The sequence below is a fragment of the Xenopus laevis genome, chromosome 4S (genome assembly GCF_017654675.1).
Source record: "Xenopus laevis strain J_2021 chromosome 4S, Xenopus_laevis_v10.1, whole genome shotgun sequence".
NCBI classification, from domain to species: Eukaryota; Metazoa; Chordata; class Amphibia; order Anura; family Pipidae; genus Xenopus; species Xenopus laevis.
Window position 1 is genome coordinate 64,868,515 of NC_054378.1, and position 23,782 is coordinate 64,892,296.

Genomic DNA, 23,782 nt, shown 5'->3' on the forward strand with positions numbered 1-23,782 from the left:
TTTATGATGTACTTTTTAGGTATTAGATCTGTATTAAAAAAAATTTAACAGGCAAACTATGTTTTTTTAATGAATTTTTGATTTTAGAGACTGAACTGTAAATGAAAATTGTTCATATTAGCTGGTGGTTTTAAAATCTGAAGGAGTTGTGACATACAAATATACCTAACAAAAAAATATATATAATTCCAAGCAAATTTCCAATATACAATTATTACATATTTGCAATGATTTTAAACATATTTGTATATTTAACGGCCATTAAAATGAGTCTCTTCACTTGCTATTCTCTGCAATGCGGGCTCTGAATATTAAAACAAAATAGCAGAAGCCAGGTTTGAAGCTGACTACTAGCCATTTTTGGGAATTGAACTTTAGCTGCAGGAGAGATGACGAATGCTACATTGTTTCATTAGTCAGCACCAACAGTGCAGTAAGGGACAAATGCTACTTTCAATTGCGTGTTCATATATGTAATTGCACAGGTGCGCAGATGTAACAGCTTAGGGAAACAATGAAGGGAGCTATAACTGAGAATGGGAATAACTGAAATATAGCCATTATGCATTCTAAATATATGCTTATACCTATGAACCTAGCACAGGTTCAGCCAGGCAGTCTTTCCCTGGGAACCCACTTCCCAGGTAGCTGTTCCTTGTTGGGATAAAATGCAATAATTTTTTATCATGAGCTATGCTGACACATATGGTTAATCCAATAACACAGTCCACCAAGGGCAAATCAGTTAGAGACCACTTGCTGAGACATAAATAGCCTTTAATAGAAAAGTAATTGAGTAGGTAGGCTAGGCAGGGGTCAATTATAAATTTTAAAAATACTATTTGCATTTACATATTCATTTACCAATTGCTAACTTCTGTATTATTAAAAATGTGAGAATTCTGGAATATTTTCAAACCTAATTAATGGTAATAAGTTCATGAAAATATAACAATCATTCACCCCAAGGTCCCTGCCTTGTAGAGTTGAGCCTTGATGTCTGATCCATGGGGAGATAAATGGAGCAGAATGTTAACAAACGTTAACAAAGGAACAAGACAGAAACCCACATATGAAGCTAAAGGGCATTTTATTCATTAAAATGAAACAGCCACTTAATTCATAAAAAAGCAATGACTACTAAATAGAGACTTCCAAGGGAATCAATTTGATGAACTTTGTTGCTGCATACATTCCAAATGAACAAATAGCATTATCATTTAGAGTCGAGCATTATAAAAGAAAATATTTGGAACTAATAAACATAATCAGCCCATCAGTTTTTGAAGCTTCTAAAGATTCTCCGCGGGATTTCAAAGCAGCACCTATTCCATTTTCATCTTTCTGCCAGCGTTGACACATGAGGAGAGGGTTGCTCTCGCAGTGGGATAGTGACCTTTGAGCTGTAGCTTGAATTAATGCAGTGTGTGTTAACAGTGGAGTCAAGAACAAGACTAAAAAGAATTGAATCAGAAAACATCCATGTTCTCTCTATATCTTTTCTTTCATGTTATTCAACATATATTTCACAAATGGTGGGTATGCTATCACATTCTATACATAGGCTTTAAAACATCAAAGATGCTGAAACTTAAAGGGGCCGTAGACCCCCTTTTCAACATTAATGCAATGAATAGAGCTTGCGCTGAATATTCTTTTTGATACTGCTGTATGTTTCTTATCGCATATTTATGTATATTTATGCACTATGTATATTCTGCAGTACTCTTCTTTTTGCCTATTGTTTTAATTATGATTAGCTATGTTTTCTTGTTATTTCTTGTACTAAGCAGGGCAAAATCTAAAATTGAAGTCTAGTCACGTTTTACGTCCTGTTCTTCCAAACATACAAATCATCATTCCACTGAAAAACCCTCTGTAAAATGAGCTGCTCTTTATTGGAAAGCCGAAGAAATAGCAAAAAAAAACACACATATCCTATGTTTTCAGGACAATAGCTTCCAATTATATGGCAAGTAAAGATACAAGGATATATTTATGCATTTCTAGTTCCTGCTTCTCATTCCAGGAATGTGGGACTGAAAATCCTTGTGGGAACTGATTCATGAGCATTAATTATAATAATACTGCTGAAATAAGACTTGTCATCTGTACAACAGCTGCAAGCCCAATCTCTCTGCTACTTGTGTACAACTTTTGCATTTTATACAAATTTATATATGACTACCAACATTTGTATTGTTGAGTGTCAAGAATATACAGTACATGTATAGACACATACATATATATAGATATATATATATATATATATATATATACACACAAATACAAGAGGTCCTCTGCACTCAACCCATTATCAATATATTTAAGACAGAGACATTTTGTGCATACTGCTACTAAAAAATGCCTTACCCTTTAAACAAAACAGGGATTGTTTGTCCATATATTGCAATATATTTAAGCTGGCCAACTACATCAAAGTCATCCCATATCTGGCCAGTCCTATGCTCAATTTTGCATTCATTAAGAATTCAATTGCTTCATTATACATTTTACAAAGATACTAAGTTTTATCTGCAACTTACTAGCTGCTTTCAAACTAAGTGTGTGTCTAAGCCAAATTTGAATCCTTACTCTATAGGCACACAGGCTGCTGGCTTCGGATGTTGTCATCCTGAGTATTTTTGCAGGCTGAGAGAAGCAAATCTGCTCAGTGCCCTGCTCCATTGATTTGAATCAGATCAGCCTGAATGCAGTCACACACAGTGGAGCTGAAGCTGAGGTCAATATTTGGACAGACCTTAGCCAACAGCCTGTGTGCCCATAGCTTTAAAATCATTTTAAAAATCAGGAAGTAAGAAATGTTTTCTAGGGTTCCGTTTTGGCCAAATCTTTCGACAAGTAAAGGTATAGGATCCAGAAAGCTCAGATTTTATTGATAGGGAATACTCCATTTTATGCAAATAATTCAAATCTTTTAACTCCCAGCATTCTGGTTAACAGGTCACACACCTGTAGTGTAGATAAAGGAGCCAATTCTGCCAAAAAAAAAAAACCCAAAACAATATCTATATCTCCTTTCTTTCACATACTAACAAGGTTATGGAAGCTAATAAAAATGTTGGTTTCACTAGCCTTCCTACAGTTGATAAATCGGAACTGACTACTGATTGTTTTGTTTTTTTTTATTTCCATTCAAGAGTAAACCTGCTTGGTTTTATACAAGTATTTAGACTAATTATCCTATAATATAAGGACTTTATAAATTAATGTAAAGCACGTTGGCTAGCACTATATACATTGATGATATAATATAAGGTCACTGAACTAATATGTGGACTGCTTTACTTTAATGTCTATGGATGTCACATATGCAATAAATATGAAATGTACTTGCTGAGTTGTCAGTGTGGGTTGATCTAATCTTGAAGAAATCAATCAGTGAGTCAACGATCTGACCTCCCATCAAAGATCATCAACAAATGAGATGCCAGATCCTTGAGGACAATACACGAGGACAACAATTTCAAAGCTCAAGTTTACATTTTTTAGTGAAAGTACCCAGCAAGCATATAGGAGACAAACACCTTCCTCTCCTCACCTTCCTCTGCTGCAACATGCCAGTACATAATAAAAATGTACTCCAGTACATTTATATTGTGTTCTATTTAAAGGCTGTTCTATATCTTAAGTGCCATACCTTTCTGGCATTCTAAAGTCTTTCCATGGGTATCAGGGAAAACTGCATATTCACCATGTTTTTCCTTATAAATGTATCCTCTGTGATTTTTAGCTGTGCCACACGTTTGTTAGCTAATGATCATTCTGTCACTCCACTTTGTTTTATATAGCTGAAGATTTACTGGTTCTTTCTAAGTTCCAACTTTATCTTTTACTATTTCTTACAGTATATGTATTTCTTCACTAAGCTCTATTTCCATGAAGTCATTGTGTTGAATTTTCTTTAAACTACTCTATTGATCTAAGTATTAAACCCCTCAGACCCACAGGAATTCATAATGACTGCAATGGAAAAGATAGAGACAGGCTCTTAATTTTTTTGCATTGTTCTACACATTCTAATTAATTAGTCTCAGTCCTTCAGTCATCTGATCAATCACTTATATGTGTGAATTCTTTCATATTTTATAATGTCTTATAATGTTAACAAAAAAGCTTTGCAAGTGTGGTTTTATGCATTCTATTCATTGCTACACTGCAGTTACCACCAGTACAAACCTTTTTAGATCTTCAATTTTTGGCTTTTACACTCACTGGAAATAATTATATCTATAATAATGCATTTAATTTTTGTTGATACTTTCCAAGTAAGTTTACATATTTGCCATGCTTCATTTATGCATGGCCAAAGTTGTATGCTCTTATGGTCAGTAAAAGGAACCAATACTGCCCACTTCATATAAATGAAGATCATTTCTAAAGTCTAAGATGCAAATTTACTAAAGGGTGAAATGGCTAAAGCTAGTTGAAAATTTGCCAGCGTGACGTCATTTGGTTACTTTGCCGATTTACTAACGGGAGCTGGCGTAAATTCGCTAGCGAAGTGGACCTACTATAGCGGTACTTCGCACCCTTACACCAGGCGGAGTTGCGCTATTGCGAATGAATGTAACTATGCTAATTCACTCACTAGCAGATTTTACTGAACGTTACCTCTTGCGCCAGACTTGCCTTCACCACCTCAGACCAGGCGAAGTGCAATAGAGTAGATTGGGCTTGCTTCAAAAAAAGTTGACATTTTTTCAAAGTCCCAAAAAACGCTGGCGTCTTTTACTTTTTTAAGGGTGATAGGCTGAAAAAGATCGTAAATTTTTCTAGGGGTACCATCCTTCCCCCCTACATTTCCTAACATTTGGCACCTAAACTATACAGTGGGCACATGTATGGGGCAAAATAACAACTCTATTTTATTGTAGTGTAATGTATTTGTTGCTACAGATACGTCCATTGCACTTTAACTTGGCGCCATATGCAAATTAGGCATCGCTAGCGTAACTTCGCTTTGCTTGACGAATTAACGTTAGCGCAACTTCACTGCCTTTCGCCTCCCTGAGGGATTTTAGTGAATTAGCGGCGCCCTGGGGAAGTGCGGTGAAGCCGACACTGGCGCAACTTTAAAATGTAAGTAAATTTGCCCCTAAAGGTAGCAAACCCATTCTCGCTGGCTGTGGAGAAGGTGCATTATCATTGGTGCTGAGAGTGCTCTATACAGTAAAATGAATGTATTAATTTATGTATAAAAAAAAAATTACATTCTGCATGAGACAAGGTTCTCATTTCACCTTATTATAGAAGCAGCTCTGGCCTAGAATAAGGATCAAGGATTTCTAAGGGAGGCACAATATTTTGTTTGTGCCCCCAAATCCCTATATCCCAGCGGCACTTATCACAGCTGACACTGCAACATGGCTTTAGAGACATTGATTTAGGGTCTTCTCTGTGGAGAGCTGGCGGTGTCGTCATACTGGGACAGACTCAGACTGGCAAATGCCAGGGGGCTATTCTAAGATGCCATTGACTGGTGCTTTCAGCTAGGACTGTGCAGGGCTGTTATGCAGACTTTATGTACAGGTATGGGATTGGGATCCAATTATTCAGAAACTTAATACCCAGAAAGTTCCGAATTACAGAAAGGCTGCCCCCCATAGACTCCATTATAATCAAATAATTCAAATTTCCAGATCCAGATTTCCTTTTTCTCTGTAACAATAAAAGAGTGCCTTGTACTTGATTCAAACTAAGATAGAATTAATCCTTATTGGAAGCACTTATTGGATTTATTTAACGTTGACATGATTTACTATTGGACTTAAGGTATGAAGATCCAAATTATAGAAAGATTCAGTATCCGGAAACCCCTAGGTCCTGAGCATTTTGTATAACAGGTCCCATACCTGTATTTGAAATGCCATTAATTGAATTGTAGGTTAAAAATCTGCAATCTTTGTTACAGGGACCGGCGTCACTTTTTTGTAGTAAAGAACCCATTCTGCAGTTATTTCTTCTCACACTAACCCCTCAATACCAGCACATTCAAACACAGCAATGAGTAATTGCATTACTGGTATGATTCATTTATGACTAAGTGACAAAATAAATAATTTGTAATTCTTTTAAGGTAATTGTTACATACATAACAGAAATGTCAGTGTGCTCATGTACATTTAGGTTTATGAGCAACATACTTAACTGATGGAGCTAGTATACATAGCAAGAATATATAAATATATATCTCAACAAAGACAAGAGGTCCTCTACATTATCAATATAATCAATGTATTATCAATATATATGGGACATTAAGACATTTAGTACATTAAGCTACTAAAAAGGGCCTTCCCATTAAATAAAGCAGGGTTTTTTTGTCCATATAATGCAATATATCCCAGCTGGCCAATTACACTAAAGTCATCCGTGGTCTGGCCAGTCCTACACTGACTTTTATATGATTCATCATTGATTCAGAATTCTACTGCTTTATTTTACATATACGTATATATTGATAATGGGTCATTGTGTCTTGTCTTTGTCTGTATTGTCTTTTGCTTTAGCTTATAGTGGAGCAATGGCCAGCTCCATGTTGTAGCTCCCATTATTCCCTACACTGGTCACTGGTGACCAATAAAAAAGGGCAGCCATTTAGGAGTTTTACCCTTGACTGCAAGCAAGTTGCAGGTAAAACTCGTTGAAAAAAACCCTCTGAAAATGTATAATGAAGCAGTAGAATTCTTAATTAATTTAATGAAAGCAATTGTAGAACTGGGCAGACCAGAGATGACTATGACATACATAGTTGGCCAGCTTGAATATATTGCAATATATGGACAAACAATCCCTGTTTTTTTTTAAGGGAAGGGCATTTAAATAGCTAAATGCACTTAGGGGCCTATTTATCATGCTGACTCGAGAAAAACATCACTGGTGAGGTCAGAAAACAATAGCAAAGATCTGATTGGTTGCTATGGATAGCATCACTAGTGATGTTTTTCTCTACTGTTTTACACAGAATGATAAATAGCCCCCCAAATGTCCTAATGTTATATACATAATTAGTTAATATATATTAAAATATATATTATTAATATAATATATTATATAGATAATGAGTTAGTACAGAGGATCTCTTATCTTTGTCTATATGCATTTTGTGGTGACAGCCTCATTTTGAATATTAAGTGGTAAGCACAACCTTTAACCTTTGACACACACACACACACACACACACACACACAAACACTCTAGACTAGAGCCTGGATATCCTGTAAAGTATATCTTTATATATGATGCTTAACTATCAGTTATATTTGGTGCTTAGTGATGTAATTTGTGCCACATCACTCACTGACACTTGTGTACATTATAAATGAATGTACCCCCTCAAAGTTGCCTGCATTATGCCTAATAAGGTACATCAAGAGGAACATTGATAGAATAGTTTATACAGTTTTAGAGCTACAAGGCCTCTGGACTGTTGCCCTAGTATATTGCTGCCCCAGGACACATCCAGACCCCTCGAGACCAACTTTGTGGCCAAAGTTCTCCCTTAAAGCCTGATGATAATATAATGTACATGTTACACATAGCTGTTTTTATCCAAGGATATTTTTTTTTTGACTGGTTGGATAATAGTGCATTTTGGCCATACAAGTAGATTGCTAAATTGCATTAGCCTATTCAATTTGTTCAAGGGTCCAATTACTTGATGGAATTGTAGTTACTATGTGCCCATGCAGTTTCTGGCCAATCTCCATACAGTATATGCTGAAATGGATAATTGATTGCTAGCAGTTAATAGACCAGATTATTATTTTAGGGCCCTTTACTGAATTACTACATTTTTCAATATATGTGCATGTTTCCAGTTTAATTATTTGATATCTCACAATCACAGACAAATATTCTATTTGCACTTGTGTACTGCTTACTTGCTTGCTGCCCCTGCTGTTATTCTCTTGCCTCTGTATGTAATATACAGAATCTTTCTAGTACACACATTGACACACCCCTGCATGCACACACAAATACACATACCCATATATATAGTGAATAAAGTACCCCCTCTTGTAAAATATAAGGATATTATAAGTTACCGAGGAGTTTCATGACCATATAAAAACACGAGGCCGAAGGCCGAGTGTTTTTATACAGGTCATGGAACTCCGAGGTAACTTATAATATCCTCATATTTTACAACTGGGGGTACTTTATTAATTATAATACACAAATTTTAGTGAGTCATGTGACAGAAATTACATCACTACTCACCGTTTATAACTGATGACATCACTACTCACCGTTTATAAGGATATAATTTACAGGATATTCATGGCTTTTGTGTATTATAGCTATATAACACTGAATGACACCATAAAACAATCATATAATACAGCATCACCCACTTCCAGTGAACTTTTTAATATCTCTACAGGCCTAAGACATTTGTATTCTTAACAAAATTGTTATATTTTATTATATAAGTTTTCTATTTTCTATGACAATTTTGGATCTGCCTCTGTGAAATAACTTTAAAAAAATGCATCAAGAGAGAAGAAATAAAAGATAGGTTATTTAAGTTTTATAGATACTGTTTATATGCAGATTCTATTACAGGTAAAAAAAAGTGTTAATAATAGTAACATTTTCAGTTGTCAGGTTGTAGGTGGAAAATCAAAATTATCAGAATGACTAATTCTTCATCTGTTAGACGGTAATTTAGCACAAACCTGTAATGATTACAATGGCAAATAATTCCTGCGGTTTAAAAGCAGGAGGCCAGAAAATGAAAGGGTTGACATACTGTAAATTATATCATAAAACACAAGGGAATAATTGCAGTTTTAGAAACCCTCATGCAAAAAAAAATGTATTTTATGTGTTCCATTGTACCTTGGAATATATAATTTTATATGTAGAACAAAAACAACAAGTTAAATAAAGTACATATATACATGCAGTGTGGGGGTTAGTAGCAAAAAATTGCATATTATCCGATTTAGTCATCAGCCTCAATAACCAAAGGCCTTTAGCAGTTCTTCTGTTTGACAAATTGTTTTGTTGCAAAACGCACACACCTAGGGGCAAATTTACTAAAGGGCGAAGTGACTAACAGGGCATCATTTTGGTACTTCGCTGATTTACTAACGGTCGCTGGCGTAACTTCGCCAGTGAAGGAGATAGACTCTAGCGGTACTTTGCTACCTAATACCTGGCGAATTTGCGATCTGGCGAATGGACGTAACCACGCAAATTCACTACTTTTACTGAACGTTACCTCTTGCACTAGACTTGCCTTTGCCACCTCAGACCAGGTGAAGTGCAATAGAGTAAATAGGACTTCCTACAAAAATAGTTGAAAAAAACGATAGCGTCTTTTCCTTTATCAGGGTGAAAGGCTGAAAAAGAACGTAAATTTTTTTTTGGGTACCCGGATTCCCCCCTACATTTCCTAACATATGGCACAAAGCTATACACTGGGCTCATGTGTAGGGCAATATAACAACTCTCTTTTCTTTTATTAAGGTTTCCTGGGCTTGTGTAATGTAATGTATTTGTATAAATGTATTTGCTGCAACATATACGTCCATTCAACTTTAACTTCCTGCCGTATGCAAATGAGGCAATGATAGCGCAACTTCACTTCTCTTGCCATAGTAACGCTAGTGCAACTTTGTCAGCGTTTTGGCGCCCTGAACACAACTTCAGATTTTAATGAATTAGTGTTGTCCTGGCGAATCTACACCTGGAGAAGTGTTGCGATGTGAGCGAAGCCGGCACTGGCAAATTTTCGGAGGTCAATAAATATGCCCCCTAGCATCCAGGAGCAATTTTGTATAATTGGCTGCAAGATGAATAGATGAGGATTATCACAGAAACGTAAACATGATTCTAGCCTTGCTGTCTAAAAACCCTCGGTGACCCTTGAAACAGGATATTGTAATGTTGCATGTTGAAGTTCTAATTTTATTTGAACAATTTAATTGCATTGTTGATTGTTTCACTCTAAACAATATTAAACCAGACATTTAGGAGAACTTTTGATTAAAATAAACCTGCACTGGAATTTGTGTAAAACTTAATATTGTTCTAATTTGGTAACCAAATACACTAAATTTTAAACTTTGAAGCACCACCAAGCGTGTGCTTGGCTAATTAGCTAAGGAGCACTTTTACTTATAAATGTATTTTGGGGCAAGAGTTCAAAATTATTTGAAGGCACACATGAATATTTTTGCAGATGGCTGCCCAAAATATGCAGATTTATTCAAGATATAACCTAACCAATTATTTATATGTAGGTAGTAGTATGTTTGTGTACTGACTAGATGAGCTACCATTTGTGGCCCATTGTGGCATAAGGGATACATTTAACTCTGTATAATTTTATACTAATACCTAAACCCATATACAGCAAACTATGGTCTAATATATTCCTTCAGTTTAAAAAAAGGCCCCTCCCCATTCATTCATATGGACTCGTTGCTATTCAAGTTTTGGAGGTCATGATCTCTGAAAGATATCCATAAATGCCTGTGTCATTTTTATGGCTTGTATTAAAACACATTGCAAGGTCTCACTGTCCATTTGATGGTTAGTTATCTTTTTGTTAACACTGCTGCAGTAAATTATGATGAAATTTGAATATATAATTAAGCTACAGCAGTTTTCATCAGGGGCGTAATTAGACGTTACTGGACCCACAGCAAATTAATTTAAAGGCCCCAAAATGTCCAGAGGTTGCCCTGTTTTACCAATATATATTAAAACTGCTCATTAATTAGGTCCCCATTGGGCCCCTTATACATCCTGGGCCATAGGACCAATGGGGCATCTGCCCAGGGCCCACTGAATTTATTGGAGATCAGGGCTGCTGCCGCTACCCTTCTTCTCCCTCTGACCGCCACTCTTCTGTTCTTGCATTCCACTGTGGAACGCACCTCTATCTTGGATTTCTCAGCAGGGTACAGCAGGCAGACAGACAGAGAGAAAGCACACGCCAAGCAGCTGTGGGAGCACAAGGGATTAATTAAACGTCACTACTGCTATTCTGCTTGTGCAAGGTGATGCTTTCAATCTATCCAACTCAGTAACACCTATTCTGAATGCTCAAAAGAGGGTGCATTGGGGGACAGAAGGAATTAGGTAGCCCTGTACATACCTGCTGCTTATGGCAATATTTACATTATGTAGTGATGGAAGGTACTTATTCTAGTAGAACTGCCTGATGAGTGAAATTAATGCAAGGCTGAGTAAAAAAACAATAGTAGAGGGAATATTAACGAAAAAGGGGTTAAGGGCAATTTATTTGCTTAAATACATTTCTCTTGTATAATGTAGTAAATATTACAGAAAAGTGCAGCTAAATAACATGTTTACATTTACTTCGTTCAGTTGTTGGAGTAGGAGGAAGCTGTTTAGTCAAATTCACTGAACTATTTAAAAAACTCCTCTCGATTGTACTAGTTGTTAGTTATATATTTGAATGTAATCTGTATTTTATATATACACCAGCTATTGTACAGCATTGCCAAATATGTTGGCACTTTATATTACAAGTTAGTAATAATAACAATGACACTTCTTTGGGGGTGTAACTAATGGGGTCTGAAATTTTGCACTTCTAGACCTGATGGATCTATGTGGTTATTACAGTCATATAAAAAAGTTTGGGAACCCCTCTCAGCCTGCATAATAATTTACTCCACTTTCAACAATCAATAAAAGATAACGCTTGCGAGGGGACATGATTACACTTTACAAGTACATTAGAGGACATTATAGACAAATAGCAGGGGACCTTTTTACCCATAAAGTGGATCACCGTACCAGAGGCCACCCCTTTAGACTAGAAGAAAAGAACTTTCATTTGAAGCAATGTAGAGGGTTCTTCACAGTCAGGACAGTGAGGTTGTGGAATGCACTGCCGGGTGATGTTGTGATGGCTGATTCAGTTAATGCCTTTAAGAATGGCTTGGATGATTTTTTGGACAGACATAATATCAAAGGCTATTGTGATACTAAGCTCTATAGTTAGTATAGTTATGGGTAGATAGAATTTAATTAAAATTAGGGAGGGGTGTGTGTATGGATGCTGGGTTTTCATTTGGAGGGGTTGAACTTGATGGACTTTGTCTTTTTTCAACCCAATTTAACTATGTAACTATGTAACTATGTAACAGTGGTATATCTTTCATTTCCCAGGAACATCTGAGTACTGGGGTGTTTTCTGAACAAAGATTTTTAGCGAAGCAGTTTTAAGTTGTATTACATTAATTCAAATGTGAAAAACTGGCTGTGCAATAATTTGGGTACCCTTGTAATTTTGCTAATTCTGTTCAATACTGATTACTGGCAACACCAAATTGGTTGGATTAGCTCGTTAAGCCTTGAAGCCTTGTCCAATCATGAGAAAATATATTTAAGGTGACCAATTGCAAGTTGTGCTTCTGGTCTGACAGGCCAAGAAAAATACAGGAGCAGGAAATGTGGAGGATTGTGAGAATGTTTACAGACAACCAAATCACCAAAGACCTGCAAAAACATCTTGCTGCAGATGGCGTATCTGTACATTGTTCTACACTCATGCCACAAACAGTCGCTTGTTGTATGCAAAAGCTCATTTAGACAAGCCACAGTCATTTTGGAACAAAGTGCTTTGGACTGATGAGTTATTTGCATGGCGGAAGAAGAACACGGCATTCCAAGAAAAACACCTGCTACCTACTGTCAAATTTGGTGGAGGATCCATCATGCTGTGGAGCTGTGTGGCTAGTTCAGGGACTGGGCCCTTGTTAAAGTCGAGGGTCGGATTAATTCAATCCAATATCAACAAATTATTCAGGATAATGTTCAAGCATCAGTCACAAAAGTTAAAGTTACGCAGGGGTTGGATATTCCGACAAGACAATGACCCTAAACACACTTCAAAATGTACAAAGGCATTTATGCAGAGGGAGAAGTACAATATTCTGGAATGGCCGTCACAGTCCCCTGACTTGAATATCATCAAAATCTATGGGGTGATTTGAAGCAGACTGACCAGTAAATACTTATGGTCTTTCCCAAAATGATCAGTACTCTATCAACTCATAACAAACACAAATTGAATTCAACACCTGCAGATATTCCTATGCAGAGCTCAGTGCTGGAGTACCAGGCTGAGAATATATGTCAAGATGAATCTCTGTAAGGCAAATTGTGAAGCTCTACATAAATTATATTTAAAAATAACCATTCTGCTTGTGACCACAGATACAGAAATAAAAGCTATTCTGAGGTGTTGTTTCTCACTTAGAAATATCCTTTTGCAAGGGCATTAATGACCAACATACTTTACTGGTTTTCTACCAGTCATGTGCTGTACACTTTTAGATTTAGAAAGATTTAAAATAGCAGTTCCTTTGCATGCATTAATTCTGAACACAATAACAATATTTCATGTGCACAAATTAAGTGTTTCAGCTTCCATTTCCCCAGGTAGTGTAATGGAATGTTTCTGAAACTGTGGCATGTAACACAAGAAGGTCTTCTGAAATGAACTTTTGATATCATAGTTATCTATAAATTCTGGATCTTTGTCTTTTTTAAAATCAATCTCTTTATATGAGATATTTTCTTTATAGTGAAACGTCCCCAAGGGTTTCTCTGAATAGTATTCCTGCTGTCCGCATTGTTGAACTGAACCAAATTCCAGGTAGTACAGGTTTCTTTCCAGGCCATCAGCATCCAAAAAGCTTTCTTCAGGATCCAGTGATTCACATGACCCTTCAGAAGACACAGTAGAATTACAACATATTTTGTTTGGCTGTTTTGTGTGTAGCCCAGCTAGGAAGACCAATGTATGCTTATCAACATCGTGATTCCCAATCACCATAGAACTATTTCCTAGAAGGCAACCATCAAAAGAGCTGAGGCTGGTTTTCCGTTCACTGCTATATTTTCTACACTGCTGGTCATTACCCAAAATTGTTGCATATTTAATACTGGATTGGCAAATGCTGCTGTATACCATTTCTTGATGGTCATTTTCAAGAGCACAATCGATGTTAAAATGATTTGATGCAGAGTCATGGCCAGGTTCTTCAGTTGCGGTAAATAAACTGATAGCCTTTGAAATATTATCAGTGATTTCATTTGGTACTTGCTTGTCAATCTTCAAGTCTTTAATAACTGCTTCAGGCTCATAGAGGAATCGAAAACCATTTGCTGGGTGTCTGTAATGTTTCCTGAAAAGGTTTTCTAGTGTATCTGGCTGGACAAAAAGTAATTACTTATTCTTAATAAAAATGTTAGTGCTTAGACGTTTTTAATATGAGAGGAAAGCAGAGCAGAATTAAACTAGCACATATAAGCTAAATCAAAACATTTTCAAAGGAATAATTTACACAAGTTGGATGGTATAAAAATGTATATAAAGGAAGGTATATAAGCCTGCAAAATATATACCCTTGGCATTTGATTCTGTGTAATTCTATTAACCCTTTTCATGACAATGCATATTTGGGATATAGGATATTCAGTTTAAAACAATGTGTGTTTTCCTGCTATGCATTACATTAAGTAGATATATTTCCATGTAGATTGTATTCAGTTTGTTTTCTAGTCTATAATCAAAGAGGGTATTGTAATTAACATCTTGGCATATTCACTTTAAGAAGGAGGTCTTGATGGGCAGACTGACCTAATTATTGTATGTCTGACAGCAGTTGGGTTGGGAGTGCACAAAGAAAAGGACATAAAAGAGTTGACTGCTCTATGACAGGTAAGCAGACTATATTATAAGTTGAAACTAACCTTTTCAAAATTGACACCCTGAGCCCAAGAGCAGTGCTTTGGATTTGGTACATCTTTCCAAAATATTTGTTTCATCCTGATAAATGCAGAAACATAATTTATTGATTATGGTATATTGGACCAAACCAGTAAACTGTATTGTACTAAAGCCATGCATTTCTATTTAATGCCTGTCAAAAGTAATCAAACTTTCATGTGGTGTATTTAGTTTATAAAATAGATAGACTTATCTATAGCTCGCCATACACTGACAGATTTTGGCTGTCAATTCGCCCCCTTCAGTCTGTCGGCAGCTTATCTCCCCATGTGTCAGCAGAGTAATATACAGAGAACCATAAGAATTCTGTCAATTGTTTAAAAGTTTTCTAATATTATTATCATGTATTTACGGTTAATACATTCTACAAAGAGAATATGCTGATCTGTAGGTGATAAACATCATTAATGTTTATGATTTACCCATTTGCAGTATATGTTTATGAACATGAATGTGTGCACATAATTTACAAACAAGCTAATTTAGCTAATTTAGCATGCATAATTAGGCTTTGAAAAGTAGGTATTGTAACCCTAATTAACTAACCTCTGATCTACAGCTGCTCCCTTTCTCATCATTGTCGGAGGTATTTAAGCATGCTGGCATTTAGCTGCCTGGGACCTAATGTAAGCTGCTGGAGCTGCCTCTGAACAGTCAGAACTAATAAGATAGTGTCAAAGGATAGAGAGAATGATGAAAGGACTTGTGACTGTCAGTCCCAGTTGGGACCATGGGTGGGATAAGGTTCTTCTTTATGTGAGAATGTGATGGAGAAACTAACCTGCCCACCCCCACTACAATATCACTTTGAGGAAAAATTCTGTCTCCAACAACTTAGGTTATTGTGTAATTCATTACAGTGTTTTCTTTGTAATGATCAACAGATGACAACAAAGGACATGCAAAACCTACATTTTCCTCCCATGTATAAAAGTTGGGCATATCTTCCCCACCCAAGCCACATCATTTGTACTGCATATAACCCCTCCATTTGCCAGCTCCATCACATTTTCCTAAAACAAATAACAGCTTTCACCTGGAGGCCATTTTCCCTCTGACACATCATCAGTAACATTGAGACATGTATGCTGTAAAGTTCATGAAATGCAGAATGCAGGTTTACACAGGCACAACATACTTTGATAAAAAGTTATGCTGGGGTTGAGCACTGTAATGGTTAAGCTGAGCTCAAGAGAGGTGGTTAGGAGAATAAAATAGGAATTAGACAGCTAGAGTTTCTATGGGAACCAGCAATGCTATCCCTTCATTGGTTGTTAGACTGGAGGGTGTGTTTAGTAATCTAAGATGTGAAGAACTGAGCATGCTCATAAGCCAAAAGACAAAGCAAATTCCTGAGGGAGGGGGCCAAGTGGGTTAGAGGAGTAGAAGGATTTATAAGTCAATAGTAAGGGGATGCTGCAGCCTTACTATTAACCTTTTAACAACCAGAATGGCAGGTATCTAAAGATTTCAAAGAGGCTGTTCACTGATTACATTTGTAGAGGGGGTTCACATGTCCTTAAACTTGGGCGCAACATACCCAATTCAATGCTACCAGCAAGTACAGGATGGTTGTAAATAAAATCAAAATTGTTAGGAAAAGTTCAGAGAAATCACATTCTGCTGCTAGAATTACTAGTTTGCATACAAAAGAGGAACTTATGGATGCATTCATTTTTATTGTGATATGATAAAAGAATAAAATATCATTGTCAGAAGTAAAAGTTAAAAAAACATCACATGACGTTTTCCAATATATAGAAGAGAATAGACTCTCCATCTCAAATTTATGTACTGGAATCAGGAGTGATTTGTGACTCTGGGGGGCACCCATCTAAGTGCTTTTGTAATTTATATCTTATATTTTTTTCAGTTTTACCCTTTTTTTTATACTTCTAATATAATAAAAATTGAATCAACGGTGCCACCTGCTGGTTAGTTCTGTGGATCAGCTTGACAGTTGGGAACAATTTCAGAAGAAGAAAACCACCTATTATTGCTTTGCTCAGAAATGAGCAAAGAGAGAGTCAGTTGATGTATAAATTGCTTACAGGGGGACTCTGAGCAATTGTACATTAATTTGCTTTCCTTTAATGGAGACAAATAAGGGGTCACAGGTGCAAGAGTAAAAAACGCAAGAGCTGTTCCTGGTACCTTTAAGAAATTTCCAGTTGTCTATACTATGGTGTGGCCCACCTGCTGCCAGCAACAACTCCCTTCAACCTTAAATTGAGAGAATTGGGATTTAACCATAGTGGGTCACCTCCATGTGTACTATTGTAACTAGACGGCCCTCCAGCTGTAAGAGATGGAGGGCCATCTGCTCATAGGGAGGAGCATGTTTTTCTCATTATCCAGCAGTATATATCAGACTTGCACCCTTACTTTAAAGTCATTTTTATAGACAATTGGAGGGACACAGTATGATATGTACCACTGAATAATTACATGTTCCTCCATGTGAACGATGACCTCCCAACTGTTACAGAACAAGATCTGGAGATGATTTTTGGGGTAGTGGAGAAAGTGTATCTGAAAGGTATACTAAACACTATACTACCTAAAGGCCTATAGTATGTATGTTTTTGGGTAAAGAGAATTAGCTAGTGTTACTTGTGTGAAACTTGTATGTAATGCAATAGTTTTCCACTAATCACAAAATCTAACTGTACCTTTGTGAGTGTGCATGAAGAATGCAATAATCTAGGGAATACACCGCACTGAGCTCAATAGGTAATCTGAACATAGTAGAATCAACAACACTATAGAATTAAACAATAAAATATGTATAAAATACCTTTGATGAGATATTAGTATTGTTCCCATGAGCAAAAGGGCAAAAAAACTAATGACTGGTAATATAACATACAAGCCTGTATCTTTTGGTGCTTCAGTTATTTCCACTGTAGAGGAGAAAGAGACTTGAATCAGGTTTTGCTGAACTAGAGATATTGGCACTCCCTGACAGGCAAAGGAAATTCTAATTCTGCAATAGCTAGGTTAAAGAATAATAAACACATGGCTTTAATGAAATGTACCCAGTAAACCATTAAAATGCAGCGATAGATTGATAACTTTATGCTATTGCAGTAATTTTCCTAAGATCGGTGAGAATGGGATAACACATTGCCAGCCCCCTGCAGACACAGCATATGTAAAATATGGCCATACAGGCAACAAGAATAATCGGTATATTTTTCTCTCTGTCTTCTATTCCGTTTAAGAATTGCTATTTCTTTTTTTAGCAATGCTATTAAGTAATTTGTCACTTTGCAGCAAAATCATTATTTTATAAAAAATAAAAAAACACAACAAGAAGATAAAAGCAATCACTTGAACACTCCAGTCAGTTAGATGATTGAAGTTTATTATATATTATATAAAATATCAGCAAATAATAAAATTGCAAGTTTTTTATTATACCAGGCCCATGTTTCTCTGCAAAATACTATATCTGTTGAACATTTTCCAGCTTTACACTACACAGGTAGCCCAACGGTAAGTTAACTATTCAATTGGTCTTCTTTTTATTTATTATCGGTTTTGCAGTATTTGCAGCCAAATTGCTCCATGCAGCTACAATGTTATTGGTACTTCAGACACTTTCCTATTCCTCTTCCATTCACTTATTCATTCTACTGTCTAGTTGCTAGGGTAAATAGAACCATAGCAAACAAATATATGCTATAATTTTAAAACACATAAAAGGAAGGACCCACTCAAATTGTCATAGATTGTCACTGTCTACATGGCCCTATAATTGTAAGCTAAGCTTTTCATTCGATGCTCTATGCACTGCTTTGGACTTTTAGCTCTTATGTAGTCTTGATGAACTGGTATTTTCGCTAAACTGTTTCACTGGGATTTTTTTTAGTGGTGGTGGACAATTGTGCACTGACATACTCTACAGAAATAAAGTATACTTTTCTCTTTTTCTCTGTGCCCTTAGATCCAATTTAAATATATATGTATCATTCTATAAGCTGCCAACAGCTCTTTTCCAGCGAGACTCTACTGCGTGTGACTCCATGACATCTGATATAAATAAACACATCATTTGTCTGCCCACATATTTGTCATCTGTTTGGAAAATATGACACTTGTAAAACATGGCAGTGTACCTTTGGGACATTCTTGGGCTGGCACATTTACCTGAGGTGTGTATATTGAGATCAGTAGCCATGGCACAGACACAAGAGAGAGATGAGCTAGAGAGACATGGGCTGCAACCTTATTTGTTGATGCAAGTACCTTTGACATGAATACAAGTGCAATCCTAGAGCTGCACCTAATAACCAATTGCACTTAAGTGAACCTTTATACAAACTGCTTTATACACCAACAATTCTACCTTAATAGATCATGACTGAAAATAGCATTTCAAAACTAAAGATAATTCAATTATTTCTCATCATAATGCCTTTCATATTGCGTTCCACATTTATGGGAAAAGAGCCATGAAGATGAAGGATCTTGCACATGCACGAAAAAAGCCCCCACCAAATTCCCCAAAACACAACAGTTTGAAATGCATGCAAATACCTGTAGAGAAACCTTTTATAACTTTGGAACCACCAACTCCTTCTGGAAATATTGGGTACAGACTAAACTGATGTTTCTCAATGGCAAAAAAATTGTCTGCAAAATAGAGACACATACATAAGCAACACACAGTTAGATGTATTAGAGCCACATTTACTTGCATGAGTGTACAATACTATTAGAAGTTGTATCTAATTCTGAGCTATTTGCCAGAGAATTCTCATGTCATTACGATAAACAGTACATTACCATGGCAAGTTCATTTATGCTAAGCGAACATCTGTGAATAGAAAATAGCATGCCAGGTAGATACAGACACAAAACCAAGGCAAAATATGGATTTTGAGCAGAGCAATAACTAAACACACTTTTTTTTCTAGAACTGCAATACACCTTTTAGTGACAAAAAGGGGCAAATTCCCTAACCGGCGAAAATTCGCCAGCGACAGCTTCGCAGTCATCGCAACACTTTGCCAAGGACAACGCTAATTCACTATTTAGTGTGAAGTTGCATCCAGGATGCCGGACGCTGGTGAATTTTCGCTAGTGTTTCTTCGCCAACCAAAGCGAAGATGCGCTATCGTTGCCTAATTTGCATACAGCGGGAAATGCTAAAGTTACATGGACGTATATGTTCCAGCAAATACATTACATTACACAAGTCCAGGGAACCTTAATAAAGAAAATAGATAGTGAATAAAGTACCCCCTCTTGTAAAATATAAGGATATTAAAAGTTACCGAGGAGTTTCATGACCTTATAAAAACACGAGGCCGAAGGCCGAGTGTTTTTATACAGGTCATGGAACTCCGAGGTAACTTCTAATATCCTTATATTTTGCAACTGGGGGTACTTTATTTATTATAATACACAAGTTTCAGTGAGTCATGTGACAGAAATGACATCAGAACTCACCGTTTATAACTGATGACATCAGAACTCACCGTTTATAAGGATATAATTTACAAGATATTCATGGCTTTTGTGTATTATAGTTGTTATAATGCCCTGCACATGAGCCCACTGTATAGTTATGTTCCATATGTTAGAAAATGGAGGGGGAACCCGGTTACCCACAAAACATTTATGGACCTTTGCAGGCTATCACTCAGAAAAAAGGAAAAGATGCCAGCGTTTTTTGGTACTTTTTTGTACTAAGAATTGAGGAAGTCCTATGCACTCCATTGCACTTCGCCTAGTCTGAGCTGACGAAGGCAATGAGCAGAGCGAAAATTCGCCTGGCGTTAGAGTGCAAAGCAACCCTAGCGCCCGTTAGGAAATCGGCAAAGTCCCTGTGGGCCGTAACGCTAGTTGCAGCAAAGCAACTTCAACCAAGGCCAGTTGGCCAAAATGGAACACCAACCAACCAGTTTACCTAATTTAAAGGGCTCACCTTTAATTATTTTTTAGTATGTTATAGAATGGCTTGTAAATTGTGTTCACTGACCCCATCTGAATCACAAATGCTCTGTAAGATTATAAATTTGTTATTATTGCTATTTTTTATAACTCATTTTTCTATTCAGGTCCTCTCCTATTCATATTCCAGTCCCGTATTTAAAATCACTGCATGGTTGCTAGGGTAATTTGGACTCTAGCTACCATATTGCTGAAATTGCAAACTACAGAGCTGCCAAATAAAAAGCTAAATAACTCAAAAAACACAAATATTAAAAAAAAATGAGAACCAAGTGCAAATTGTCTCTCTACATCATACCAAAACGTAATTTAAAGTCAAGCAACCCATTTAATGCAATTGTTGGGTTATAAATTGATTTAGAACTTTTAAGACTTTAGCTTCAATCATTTCACCAAGAGCAGATCTGTGTTAGTTCAACCTGTGTAGGCAATATTGCACAAATGTCCTGCTGAACATCTGTGTAGTAATACAGTAGAAGAAAACACATATAAAGAGATGGTACTGTGGAACAGTTTTACCCAAAGGAAATCCAACCCCTGTCAGCACATACACACATATAATGTATCATAAATTAACTAAGCAACCAATATAATAAATGTAGATGCTGGCAGTTAATGTAAAGTATACCACGTACCTTCAATATAACACCTGCTCGCGTTTCCCGGGATATTCATCCACCGTACCTTTTTTTCATTCCCAAGATTCTTCCATTCAACAATAAATTCCAATGGCATGTCCCTTTTGGGCAACATAGTCCATACTGCCACTGCACAAGTGTTGTTCATAAGGTACACTCTCAGTGACGCCACAGATGTAACTTAAGAGAGAAAAAAGTCATGTTTTAAATGCAATTTATTCTGTTTACTATGGTATGACAGGGACCATATATCTGTGTATCTTGCATTCTACTCACATCATGCAATTAGAAAATACCAAATGACAGAATAATGGTCAATTATTAGATTATATGAGACTAAAAAGAAAGTACAAGTAAGGATAGATAACATTGGACATCAATAAAATAAAGATTATCCTTCTGTCTTGCTCAGAGCAGAACGCCATTATTCACTCAAAGTTTCTGAAAAGCTTAAATGTGTATTGTTTGTTGGTTGGGTATGCCAGTGTTCTCCCTGTTTTGTGAGGCTTTTCTCCAAGTAATCCAATTTTTCTACTGGCAGGATAATTGACTCTTGAGGAAATCGAACTTAATATGAACCTCAGCTCTAGTGGGGCAGCCAAATATGGATTTTCATTTAATTATGTATCAGTTGTATATTCAGCAGTTAACAGATTTTATCATATGCATCAGCCACTGTTCCACTAGAACTGACTACAGATATAATACCCAAGAGCAGGGCTGGTCCTATCAAATGTGGGGCCCAATTGGGACCATGTTGGCGGGGCCCCTAGACAAAGTGTTGCTGGCTACTGACACACCAAGTATTTAGGAAAATAAGGGCATACAGGCACAAAATAGAAAGGAAAGGGGCAGACAAGGTAACATAATAGGGGCACACAGGGTAAGAGAGAGAGGGAGGAAATAGGAGAGTGGACTGGGCCAATTAGTTTGGGGCTGGGCCGATTCAGCTTGGGAGCAGGCTTGGTTGGATTGGGGGCAGGCAGGGCCTATCAAGGTTGTAGGAAAGCTGGGCCTATGAGAGTTGGGGGCAGGCTAGACCTATGGATTTGTGGATGGGCTGGACTCTCAAAGTTGGGGGCAGGCCAGGCAGCATCATGTGCTGAGGGAAATAGTATCTGTGCTGCCCTGTGGTGCGGGGCCCCCCAGAGGTGCGGGGCCCAATTGGGCCCAATTGGTCCAATTGGCCTAAGGCCGGCCCTGCCCAAGAGCCACAAACATCCTGTAAATGATATCCTTATATTGGTGCTTAGTGATGTAATCATTTATAAACTGAGTTTGTCAATGTTTAAAAGAGAACTAAACCCCCAGTAACATCGTCGCCCTCCCCTCAAAGTGCATTAGTCAAAACGAAGCCCCTGAAAACAACCCTAACCCTAAAATGCAGAACAGAGTTCCCGGGCACCATATTCTGCCTGTTCTCAGTCTCTTCTGGTCTCAACACCGACACTAAGCCTGCGGGAGCATGTGGAGTTGAAGCCGATTCCTGACTAGGCCCAACTGCACATGCTCCCACAGGCTTCGTCTCGATAAAGAGACCCAAAAGAATATGAACGGAAAGAGGGGCAGGTATTTTTAGGGACTTCTTTTTGACTAATGCACAGTGCAGAGAGGGAGAGGAGACATGAGGCAAATGCCAAACCAGTACTAATAGTTAGTCTCCTCTTGGCACTGTGCAATTTTATAAATGGATACCATAGCTGATATACAGAAGGGATGTCACAAAAGCTTCAAGAGGATCTACTAAAATGTTAAAGTTTATTAGGAGTCGCTGTGGAATGGTGAATTCTAAGAACCTGATAAATTAAGAAAGAGGTAATATGTGAAAGTGTTTGTTCTTTTTGGTATATGGATCTCTCTTCATGTAAATCAGGGGTCCCCAACCTTTTTAACCCATGAGCCTCATTCAAATGTAAAAAGAGTTGGCAAGCAACACAAGCATGATTTAAGCCCTTTTGTGATTGCCTATTTTGGAGCCAAGATGTCGACTGCCAGCTTACAGAAGCCTCTATTTGGCAGTTTGGTGGTTTTTATGCAACCAAAAGTTGCCTCCAAGTCAGGAATTCAAAAAATAAGCACCTGTTTTGAGGCCACTGGGAGCAACATCCAAATGGTTGGTGAGCAACATGTTGCTCCTGAGCCACTGGTTGGGGATCACTGATGTAGATGGTTGTTTTATTCATTTTGTGTTGTGCTGCCACCAATATTTGTTTTTTTTAGTGATGTAGTGAATCCACTATTTTGGATTCGGCTGAATACCGAACTGAATCCAAATTTGCATATGCAAATTAGGGGTGGGAAGGGGGAAACATTTTTCACTTCCTAGTTTTGTGACCAAAAGTTATGCGATTCCCCTTCCCACTCCTAATTTGCA

General features: G+C 37.1%; 1 protein-coding gene across 1 annotated transcript in view; it reads right to left on the bottom strand.

Annotated features, from left to right (window-relative positions):
• Nucleotides 1–12,944: 12,944 nt before the first annotated feature.
• The window catches only part of lepr.S (leptin receptor S homeolog), a 32,169-nt gene continuing 21,331 nt past the window's right edge, over nt 12,945–23,782 (bottom strand). Inside the window, exons 14-18 of the mRNA XM_018260752.2 lie at nt 21,406–21,588; nt 19,352–19,447; nt 17,607–17,712; nt 14,773–14,848; nt 12,945–14,230 (exon numbers count right to left, since the gene is read on the bottom strand). Of these exons, the coding sequence (XP_018116241.1) occupies nt 13,415–14,230; nt 14,773–14,848; nt 17,607–17,712; nt 19,352–19,447; nt 21,406–21,588 (1,277 nt within the window). The 3' untranslated portion in view covers nt 12,945–13,414. The remainder of the gene's footprint in view (nt 14,231–14,772; nt 14,849–17,606; nt 17,713–19,351; nt 19,448–21,405; nt 21,589–23,782) is intronic.